This window comes from Lathyrus oleraceus, chromosome 3, assembly GCF_024323335.1.
Source record: "Lathyrus oleraceus cultivar Zhongwan6 chromosome 3, CAAS_Psat_ZW6_1.0, whole genome shotgun sequence".
NCBI lineage: Eukaryota > Viridiplantae > Streptophyta > Magnoliopsida > Fabales > Fabaceae > Lathyrus > Lathyrus oleraceus.
In genome coordinates, this window is record NC_066581.1 from 426,427,333 (window position 1) to 426,439,730 (window position 12,398).

Sequence of the window (12,398 nt, forward strand, 5' to 3'; positions counted from 1 at the left end):
TTACTTACTAGAATGCTATGCCGTTAGGGTCAAATTTAGCTCTATGTTAAGCAATTGTAATTGGACTTATGTAGAAATCACAATTATCTGAGGTCGGGCAATAGAAATTTAGGTGTTAATGCATGTTAGAGATTTGGTATAATGAACCAAACTCCTAAAACATACCACCCACTAAAAGAAAAGATCAAAAGGGATGGACTTATCTCATCCATACTTGTATTGGTTCATCTGACACAAGGTCATTGATGAACCAATTAGCCTTAGGATATTGAGACTTCATTGGTCAATGAAAGGAATAGGAAAGAATAGGAATGAAGATGAAGAGGGAGGGGAGTTAAAGAAACACAAATTGGTTATAGGAGGAATTTTATCAAATTAAAATCATTCATTCATTCATTTTGGGAGATGAAATGTACATTTCATCAATCCCCTAAATCCAATGATTTTAATCCAACAAAAGTCAAATCAACCTTGACCAAGGACTAAACAAAAAGTCAATCATCACAAGACCATAAAAATGGCTCAACATAATTTTTACATAATTAATCAACTAAACATCAAATTAAAAATGCATTAAAATTCAATTTATCTTGGTCAAAACCTAAAATCTCTCTAAAACACCAAATAAATGACCAAGAGATTTATCCTAGGTCAAACAAGATCAAAGGACCCTAGACAAAAAATTTCATGATTATTGAAAAGTCAGAAGTAATTTTAAACAATTAAAAATATGCTCAAAATCATTTAATTCATGAAAAATATCAAAATTAATCCAAAAAATAATTTTAATTAAGAAAATGAAAGAAAAAAATATTTAAAGGTCTTTGGTGAAATTCCCATATTTTTTGGATTAAAAATGAAATTATTATGAATTAAATAAAATAAAGCAATTAAATGAAAAATTAGAAAATACCAAAAAAAACAAGGGCCATCTGATCTCCCTCATTAATTGAGGTGGCAGATCTGATGGCCACGCACGTGCTATCCGTGGTGGACCTGAGTCAAAGCGCCACACGCGTGGTAATCAAAACCAAGGGCACATATTGGATGTTGGACCAAGATCAGATGGATGAGATGAAGCCAACTCACCACCGGAGCCCTAGCTTCGGTTATATTCTCCGGTTAATACCATCGGACTGGTCCAACCTAAACTTCATGAAAAATGAAAAACAAGGACACTATTTTGAAGAGAAAATGCTCAGAATCACGAATTTGGCCTCAATTTTCTCTAATTCAAAGTATATAAAAAGATACAAGGATTTGAATTTTGAGGATCATGAATTGAGGTTCTTCAATTTGACCTCATTTGTAGGACTTCATTCCACCAAAAATCACAAAGAATAGTGAAGAATTGAGGGAGAATCGAAGAGATGAAAATTCTGAAACATTACCTTCGAGGGAGCTTTAAACATGCTTGATCTTGATACCAATTGTGCTTGACTTTGTTTCAGAAGCTTGTAGGAAATGGTTAAGATAAGAAAATGGCTTGAACTCTTGGAGTTTCAATCTCAAAACAGAATGAGATTTGAAGCTCGATTTTCAAATGAAAACCTTCAAGATTATCCTTTAATGGTGAGGGTTTGCATTGTAGGTTCAAAGCTTGGGCATGAGGTCCTCAATTCTGAGCATGAGGAGTTGTATTTATAAGTTATGAGATTCATTTCCACACACTTCCAAATTTTGCAATTTTTAGAAATTTTCATTGCATGCTTGCATGGGCGTGTGATAGGCCCATCAAGTGATGCTATCAGGTCCAAAAATGCTTGAGAATCATGCTGAAATCATGTCATGTGGCCATGCATTTGAGTTTGAAATATGAAGTGAAAAGTATCCAATTGGTCCCTTGAAAAGAACTCATACGCAAGTCCTTCATTCTTTGAGAAAATGAGGTGATCTTGGACTTTTTGGAAAGTTGAGATCAAGGGGAACAACTTTCATGTTGAACACTTTTACATTTGAAGCTTGGATCATGATGAATTCCGAGGTGGAAGTTTGGAAAATCAAACATGTTTGAAAATCTTCTAAGTACCAAGTTAAATGTTCACTTTTTCCATCTTGAATAACTTTTGTTATGGACTTCAAATGGAAAGATTTCCTTCATAAAAGTTGTAGATATTTCAAACCTATTCAATTTGGTAACAAATTTGACCTCATTTGGATTTGGCATGAAGGCGTTATGCATTTTAGAAGTTGAGGAAAATCACTTGTTCAATGGTAATGGCCCAAAATGACCTATAATGTTTCCTCTTGGCATATGCATTTTCAAGTTGAATATTAACTTCTTCTAAACATCAAAGTTGAAAAGAACATATTGAATTTAATCATGGAATTTGAATGTATTTTATCTCATAAACATTGATCAAGTTAAGGTCTTGGGAAGTTGACCTCTTAACTAGGGTTCAAACAAAATGACCTATAATCTTTCACCATAAAAAATGACTTTACAAGCAAAACTAGCTCTAGAATTCAACATGAAAGTTGTTTGTAATGTCATTATGAGTAACGTTTCACTTGCAATTATTTTCATATGATAAAAATTGTAGGAGATGGGGTCTAGGGAACCCTAGTTTTGACTAGTTGACGTTCTCTAGTCAACCACCATGAACCAACTTGCTTACTTGACATTCTCTTGATCTTTGGGACTCATGGAGGATAATATATGTGTAAGATTATGTAATATGAAGTACCACTTGAAATATTTGATCAAATGATGAAGAGGCTTATTGAGGAAGTCACACAAGATACCCAGATGAATTAGGGCTTCCAAGGCAAACAAGCTTTAAACTCTTGATGAATTCTTGATCAAAATGATATATGAAGATCATGGTGATCCATATATGATGTCTAGAATTATTGTGAACCATCTCTTTATTTATCTCCTTGCATTGAGGGTCTTAAACCCTAAATATGAGCTTGATGAGGCATTGGTGGATATGCATACTACCTACAAAAGCAACAAACTATACATTGACATATATTTTGGTATTTAGGTTCGCAAATAATGAAAAACAAAGGATGATACAATCAACATGTGCTTGGTGGTATCTCCCAATGCAAGCCCAATGAATGAGAGGTAAGGAGGATGCCAAGGTGTGATCCCCAAAGCTAATGCATATGATGAGATAGCCTGAGGGATCTTAGGGTCAAAATGGGGTATTACACTCATTACTAGATTTGAGAATCTAAAGATGAAAGATGATGAGAATATCCATGACTTTCACATAAGTATTCTTGAAAGTGCTAACTCATCTAGTGCCTTGGGAAAAACGATGTCAGAAGAAAAAATGGTGAGAAAAATTCTAAGGTCTTTACCAATGAAGTTGACATGAAGGTCACGATTGTTGAGGAAGCTCAAGACATCAGCTGTATGAGAGTAGATGAATGTATTGGATATCTCTAAACATTTTTAGTTAGGTATTAGTGACAGAACTAAAAATAAAACCAATAGCATAACATTTGTATCCAACACTAAAGATGAACAAAACTAATGTGACTGGGATACTGATGAAGGAATGACCAATGCTATAGTGCTTCAAGGAATACAATTCAACAAGGTTCTTAACAGAATAGATAGGAAGTCAAGACCCAATGTCAATAACATCCCTATTGACATCAGGAATACTAATGACTTCCATAGAAGAACAAGAATTGAAGAGAGATCAAATCAAGGTAAAGGAATCCAGTGTCATGGGTGTGAAAGTTTTGGACATATTAGAGCTAAATGTCCTACCTATCTCAAGAAACAAAAAAAAAGACTATATGTTTCTTGGTATGATGAGGACAATTCTGAAAGTGAACCTGAGGATGAAGCTGATAAACATGTTACTGCTCTAATTGGAAGATGAGAATCTGATGAAGATTCTTGTGATGAAGAACTGTCCTATGAGGAATTGGTTGCTTCCTATAGAGAGCTTTGCATCAAAAGTGAAGAAGTGTGCCTTTTGGGAGAAAAATAGAAAAAAACTATATCTCAACTGCAGACTGAAAAAGAAGGATTTCAACCCACCATCTTTGAGCTCCAAAATGAAGTGATATTGTTGTCTTCCAAGCTTAACAACATGACAAAATCTATCAAAATTCTAAATAAGGGATCTAACATGTTAGATGAAGTTTTGAAAATTGGAAAAGCAACTGGAGATCTAAGAGGAATTGGCTTTTAAAATCAATCTCTTCATAGCCAAGGAGAGTCATCAATGACAAACTTTGTTCTTCCACGTGAAGCTAGCAGAAATATACTCGAACATATCGCACGCTCGAATATACAACCGAGTCACCATAGAACTTTATTTATCCCCAAAGGGAAGGGAAAACATCGATAAAACCTGGGGGAAAGAGATATGTTGGGTAAGGAAGTTGGTTATACAAGGGGAAGGTATTAGCACCCCAAACATCCATGGTACTCCATGGGAACCATTTTTATTGTTCTTGCTCGAATGGGTGTTATATCTAAGATTACTCATAAAAGAATGGGAAAAGGAAGAGAAATAGATAGTGTGCTCGGTGAGGATTAGGGTCCTCATGCCTACGTATCGTCATAGTGCAATGAGGAATTCAAAGCTTCGTAGTTCAAGGAACTAGAGGCAAGAGGTGGAAAGATGTGCGATAAAGGTATGATCTGAACCAAAGGGTAGTGTTTTGAGCTCCAACAAGGGTGAAAAGATGAACCCAAGAGTAAGGTGGATATTACCAATACATGGAATAGTAGGACCGCCACTCTAGGGTAAAGCCGAAAAGGAAGGAATTAAGAGTTTGAGGTTGTAGCCCAAACATCTCTTGGTTCAAAAGGTGATGCAAGAAGAAGCACGAAGGTAGTGTGTTTGGCTCAAAGATAACTGGTATATCACGTGGAGTGGGAGAAGGTAGAATGTGGATGCATCATGGAGATGAACGAAGTGAAGTAACCAAAGTCACAAAATTGAATGTCAAGTGACAAGTGAATGAAGGAGTATTGTTTGAAATCGAAGGGTGAAAGTGTATTGGAATCCATAAGAGAAATGAGATTTGTATCATAGAGGGAAACTGCTTTAACCGATACGTGGAGCAACAGGCCGCCACTATAGGGTGTTTATCCAAAAAAGGAATGAATTAAATGTTTGAGGTTGTAGCCCAAACAACTCTAGGTAGAAAGGCGAGCTACATTAGGAGTCCTAAAAGGATGTATATGGAATTCTAGAGAAAGTGGATTCCGATGTCAAAGGAGTAGTATGTCACTGGATGAACGATTTATGATCGAAAGTAGATGATGAATAATGGAAGAGATGAATGGTGACCTAAGGAGAAGGAGGAATAATTAGAAGTATGCTCGCCAAGGATTCGCATCCTCGTGCCTACGTATTCTCATCGTCCAATGAGAAAGTCAGAGCAATTGTAGTTCAGAACCACGAGGGGAGAGAGAGAGAGAGAGAGAGAGAGAGAGAGAGAGAGAGAGAGAGAGAGAGAGAGATTTGTTGAAGCAACGGGGGCTCACAAGACAAACACCATTTCAAGGAATGATTGTAGTAAGATAGTACAAGGAATAGTGTCACTTGCTGGGGAAACAGACAGTTCGATATCAATTAAGAATAGTATCTTGGATCCAAGAAGGATATAAACTCTGAATCAAAGAGCAAGGTAGGCATTTACCAATACGTGGACTAGAAGACCGCCACTATAATGTAAAGCCAAAAAGAAAGATTGAATTAAGTGTTTGGGGTTGTAGCCCAAACAAATCTCAATTTAGGAGATGAACTATCATTAAGACATCCCAAAAGGATAGAAAAGGAGTCCAAGGAGAAGTATGATTGATCTCAAAAAGATGAATGAAGAATGATTGATTGATGAATAGATGAGGTAGATTGATAAATAAGATAGCTGGCGAAGAATTTGAATTCTCCTGCCTACGTACCCTCATTGTGCAATGTTGAAATCAGAGCTTACGTAGTTAAGCCCACTAGGGCTGAAAAGTAAAGAGAGATTTGATAGGATTGCCCAATGGCAAGGTAGATTGCTTAACAAGAAAGGATGTGGTTCTAACCGAAGATGGTGATCATCCATAAAGATAAACGAGGTTTAGCAAGAATACGAACTCCATAAGGGAAGAATGCCAATATCTGCATCTTATGGGCAAAGAGATGAAGCTAGAGTCTGAACTCCAAAGACTAAAGAGGTTGGCCAAGGTCTGCACCTTGAGTGAAAGCAACAAAGCAAGCCATAGTCTGAATTGATAGGTAATGCTTGAAGATGTCGATTGAGAAGTGGGCATGCGACCCTTGCATGGAGTGGATGAGGATGATATGAAAATTGAGGAGAACTTCGATTGTCGCTTGCATTGATGAAGACCTTATCAATCGTTTGATTCGAGTTGCGCTAAAGTCTACGAATAGAGGTGAATAAGATGAGGGTTGGGTCATTCGTCCCATACCCAAAGATACTCAGAATGAGGGTAGGAATACTCCAGTCCCGCTCCTTCTCCATTGCTTAAGGCTCGTGTGGTACAACTTGATTCATGATTGGTAAGTTGTTGATGTAGTCCTTGTTTGTTGCATGATGCTTTATGAAGGGAGAGAGACTTGCTAATCATATGACTAGAATCGTGCTAAAGTCTATGAACAGAGGTGGATACGATGAGCATTGGGTCATACGTCCCATGCTCAAAGATACCTAGAATGGGGGTAGGAATACTCCAATCCCATTCCTTCTCTATTGCTTAAGGCTCGTGCCACACCCTTCTAGCTTTGACTTGACAAGTGTTTGAAGATTCCACGTTTGATATGCTTGTATAATCCACTGCTTGGTATGACTGAGGATGCCTTGATTGAGAAATCTGACTTGAGTCGACTAAAATAGGGAATGAGTCGACTCAAACAGTGATTTCTAGGGTTGAGTCGACCGGTGTGTCGACCTATTCGGACCCGCGGCGAAACGATTGAAAGGAAAATTGACACTGAGTCGGCGCAAAGGGCATGAGTGAGTCGACTCAATCATGTATTTCCAGAATTGAGTCGACCGGCAGGTCGACCTTTCCGACTCGAGGGAACCAGGTTCAAGGAAAGAAGGAGCATGAGTCGATGCAAAGGGTGAGTGATTCGACTCACTCAAGCTTCCCAGAAATGAGTCGACAGGTGGGTCGACCTGTTCGGACCCGGGGGTTTTGCGCCGAGTCATGAGTCGACTCATAGGGCCAAAAACCTCCCAAAATGAGTTTTTTTGCAATGTTACACCCTTTTTTGCCCATTTTTTGTATGTAATGAATGCTTTAGGGGTAAAAAGAAATGAAATTGACCAATTGGATGAAAATCAATTGACTCGATACATGAACACGACCGAAAGACTCGGGGACCGAATACAGGAAGCTAAGTGCGACACACTGAGTGAAGGATCATTTGAGCTTAGGGATTTTGAGGCCTCGGTGCCTCGGGGCAAGTCCAAACCAAGCATTCCCAGTTAATGCGTGAACAAATCAAAGCCCTACAAGCTAAACACTTAAAATCCATGGTGATGGATGATGTTTATGCATGAGTTAATAATGCATGTGAATGAACCCTAGTCGAACAGTTAGGTGGAGATGTGAAGCAAAAAGGGAAGGGTAAATTTTGGGGTACTACAGCTGCCCCTATTTAATCTTCTTGGACTGGAATACGGGAATTGTGGAAGCTTTTCAGGTATTCAAGGTGGAAGAAGATTAAATACTATCATATCCCAAAATTTTGACCGATGAGGGCGGACGTAGTGAGAGTTTTGCGGTTTGCCAAGCAATGGTTGGGCTTTTGTTTAATCAATAAAAATTGGATTTTTGGATTTTCTTGTTTGCATGGTTTCATGTTATGCTGTATGAATGTTATGCATGGATGAAACGACATGGTGTATCCATGATAATGATTTATGCAATGGTTAAGCCAGATGCTCATATAGAGGGCGGTGGGGATTTTGGGATAGGATATGGGATCATCTAGACATGATTCTCCGACACCTACTTCAGACTGAGTAGTTGCAATCACACCTCTGGACTTGCTTTAGAACATGGAGAGAGCTTGTACATGTGTAGCCTGCCCCTGCCCCAATATACTGAATATCTGCACCAATTGCCCCAGTTACTAGTCATGGAGTGGTCCCAACGTCTGAGTATCTCAAACTGCCTTGCCCCAACGTCTTGAAATTGTATTCCCTCGATCAACCATCTCAGGAAGGATTTACTTCTCATGCTCTTGAGGTAGCTTACCCCAATATGAGCCCTGAAGTAATTTTGCCCCTGTCTGGCTGATTCAGAGAGATTTGTGGAATCTCGACGTGGTTGCCCCAGATTGGCTGTCTTCTTGAAGAGATCTGAGCCATGGGATACCAGGAATTTGATCAATTCTCCCAATATGTAATCTTCCTTGATGTCAAATGACTGTTCGCGTGTAAAATGCTCATTTTGAAAGTGATAATTGTAATGTCATGCTCATGCATGTTTTGAAATATAGTGAACGAATCACTGATTGAAATGTCACATTAGTATCAACACAGATGACAAGCAAATCCTTAGGTGTCAGCTTAACGCGATCTTACCATAGTATGCTTTCGAAATAGACCATGCTTCAATTAGGTCTTTTAAGGGTTGTAACGTGGTCTGGTTCACGGTTTTTGGAAGGAAGGATATAAGGCTCGAAACCTATTTTAACTCTCCCATTCTTCGTGATGTTCTCCATTCTTATGTTCAGTTAGCTTAAAATAAGCGTCCACCTTTCGGAAAAGGATCTTGAATATCAACAATGATGGATAAGGAACCCAATTAGAGTTTAGAGTGATAGCCACCCACCTTCTGCTTTTGTTTGCAGTCACAGAAATTTTCTCTTGTTGAGGATTTTGATGTTGATCCTCTTGTTCTTTTTGTTCTTGTTTACCCTTATTTTTGCCTGGGCTGGTCTTTTGGGTCTGCAGCCCACCGGGATACCCTGATTTTTTCCTAAGCCAATCTTGTTTTCAATTTCTTGACTTGGCAGGCTTTTTATTTGCTTTTGATTTTTCTTTTTGTTTCATCTTTTCTTTTTGTATTTGAGCAAATCCTGTGACACTGCCTTCTCTATTTGTTGCAAGGTTCGTGACTATCTCACTCTTTTTTATTGGTAAAGGATAACCATTTGAATCGGTGATTCCATCCTCTTGAGAGGGATATGATTTGATTGATCACTTTATGAGATACTCTCCTTCTGAAATTTGAACTCAAGTCTAAACTAAACTGAATACTACCCTGCCCCTGGTTTAACATGAGGGTTCATATGTATAAAGAAAGAAATTCCTACTTCAAGGCCCAAAGGGGTTGACTAGGGATTATCTTCCTTATATCTCTGGTGTTTAGGGATTTTAACAATGTCTTACATCATCAACACGGTCTTATTCAAAAGCATACAGGAAACAATCTTGCGTATTTTAATTTGCATCATTCTCTTTTGATTTTATTTGACAAACAATTTGATACTGATAAATAAAATATGAGTGAACACGAATGGATTTCAGCAAAATGTGCACGTTTATTTCATTATGATCATTATTAAAAACAAACAAATTCATAATTGAACAATACATTGACATACAAGAAAACATCACAAATGGTACACGGTTGAATCAATGTGATATTTCTAGCCTCAATACACCTCTGGAGAAGCAACTGAATCTGAGCAATCCTCGCCACTAATTGCATTCACAATCTGTCCATAGTTGTTTGGCAACGGGTTGGTTATGACATTGGGCCCTGCCTCAGAGAATGACAAAACCTTCTGATCAATAAGCTCTTGTACCCTAGCCTTGAGGACCAAGCGATCCTATGTAGAATGCCCTATGTATCCAGTATGGAATGCACAAGACACATTGGGATTATGCTTGTTATTATAGGGAGGCATTGCGGGTGGAATCTCCTTTGGCACAATTGCCCCTTGCTGGACAAGATACGGAAGCAAGTGAGTGTATGATACAGGGATTTGGTCATGATGAGGATGCTTCTTATCAAATCGCCTACATTGACCTTGATTATGGTTTCTGCTGTTTTGTTGATTCGGAGGAGCTGGAGCTTGTGGAGGTTGCTGATACTGCGGCCGATATGCAGGTTGCTGATATTAAGCAGCGACAATGTATGGATAAGGGTAGTATGACATGAGAGCCATAGGTACCTGAACTTGAGGATAGACATTTGTTGTTACGGAGCTTTCCTCGACCTCTTTCTTCTTAGCAAAACCCTGAGATTTCTTGACCACTATCTGACTATCAATATTAGCAATCTTTCCAGTTTTCAGCTCATTTTCAATACGTTCTCCAATGGTCATCATGTCTGCAAAGTTGGACGACGAGCTACCAACCATTTTCTCATAGTACAAACCTTGGAGTGTACCCATGAAGATGTCAACCAATTCAGCGTCTGTCAGTGAAGGTTTAACTCTGGAAGCCATCTCACGCCATCTCTGAGCATATTCTTTGAATGTTTTATTGCGCTTGCAAGATTGATTTTGTAGTTGTAACCTGGTGGGAGCCATGTCTAGGTTATATTTGTATTGCTTGAGAAAGGCTTCAGACAAGTCTTTCCAAGATCTGATTTTACTGCGCTCAAGGCCTATGTACCAATCTAAGGATGCCCCAAATAAGCTGTCTTGGAAGAAATGGATAAGAAGATCATCATTGTCAATGTAGGATTCCATCTTCCTACAATACATGATGACATGACTTCTTGGACAACTCAAACCCTTATATTTTGGTAGGTCTGGTACTTTGAACTTAGAAGGAAGCCCCACATGGGGGACTAGGCACAAGTCCTTAGCTTCCATACCATAAGCAGAAAAAACCTTCAATATCTCTGATCCTCTCATCTAGTAACCGATAGTCTACTTGTCTGTTATGATCTGGACCAACAACAATCTGATTTGGAAGCTGAGGATTAACTTGACGACTAGGAAGTTGAACACCCTGAGAAGTTGCCTGAGCGAGGACTGGAAGAGAAGAAAATTAAGGATACCCTTGAGGATACCCTTGAGGACACATTTGACCAACAGTATGACCATATTGATTCTGACATGGAGCATAGGGTGCCCCAGGATACCCAAATAGAGGTGCAACAACAGAAGATGCCCCAGGATGAGGAGGAGGTATCTGAACACCTTGATTCAAATTCTGAACAGTAGATTGAGTAGCTCGAGGAGGAAGACGGATGTGAAGAGTAGGACCTTCGTATTCATCTTTATTGTCATTCAGAGTCTCATCAATCACTGGTACAAAAGTCTGAAGAACCTGTTATGGGAGGATCTCACGGTTGTCAGCATTAACCATTTGAGGAGGGTGAGCGGTCATCCCCCAAGGATGGGAAACAACATTCCCATTGGCAGGATGAACATCAAACGGTTGGTATGGCATAATTGCATTCACATTAGCAGCTTGGGGAGTAAAGTTCGGAATAAACCCTCAGGGATAGGTAATGGCATGCCTACTAGGACCTGGTTGACAGATAGGTTGGCTCACCACAGGCTGAATCACAGTTTCCATAACAACATTAACATAAGTGGTGACAGCAATGGCATCAGTAACTACAGCAGAAGCAGGATTGGCAGCAAAAGTGGAGGTAGTAGCCTTCTGGGCTTGAAGGTACTCCAATATGGTGTTCATGTTAACTTGGAAGGTACCCATTCTGTCTTGGACTTGAGCCAGAGTTTTCCTATAGGTAGCATTCTCTCGTTCCAGATCTGCCATTATTCTCGACTTGTTAGCTCTTGTGAAGTACTGGTGTCGAAGAGTCGTCGTCTTTTAGGATGGAGAAAGGACAAGGTGGGCTTCTTCTGGTTGATGGGCATGAGATGCGAATGCATGAATGCACATGTTAGGGATGAAATGCAAATAATTATGCAACACCCATAGATTCAAAGCATCAATGGTATAATAATTCAGGGTCAGAACTCAGGCATATGTACAACAATGCAATGATGATATGCAATGGAGTCTGTCAACAACATAAAATAATCTGGATAATTTGTGTACACTGCCTAATGCAGGGTCAAAGGTTCGACGTCCATGAGAATAAGGTATGTAGAGTCTATGATTTCCTGCAGAAAAATCAAATATCCCCCTCACAGGTGTGGACTATGCTCCAAGTTGGTCCCTAGAAGGTCTCCCAGAGTCATCGACTCGAAATTGAAATACCCTACCATAGTAAATACTCACAGGACAAAAGTACTTCCAAGTGAATCTAGTATGGGTGTGGTTCTCATGACAACCCAACGTGTGAAACGCAGGCGTACACGACTATCCACGAGTCTAACCTATGTGTATACTAAGCTCGGTAATAGAGCTTTCCTCTCATGTAGTCTATCCCATCCCAACTACAGCACAACCGATAATATCCATAATATAAAGCAATAAGAAATGTGATAAATAGAAGCGAGTAAATCTATAAAGGTAAGCAC

At 39.1% G+C, this 12,398-nt stretch overlaps 1 protein-coding gene across 1 annotated transcript; it reads right to left on the reverse strand.

Annotated features, from left to right (window-relative positions):
• Positions 1-10,070: 10,070 nt before the first annotated feature.
• Positions 10,071-10,814, reverse strand: LOC127131543 (uncharacterized). Its single transcript, XM_051060460.1, has one exon. The coding sequence runs from the start codon at positions 10,812-10,814 to the stop codon at positions 10,071-10,073; it is 744 nt and encodes a 247-aa protein (XP_050916417.1).
• Positions 10,815-12,398: the final 1,584 nt, after the last annotated feature.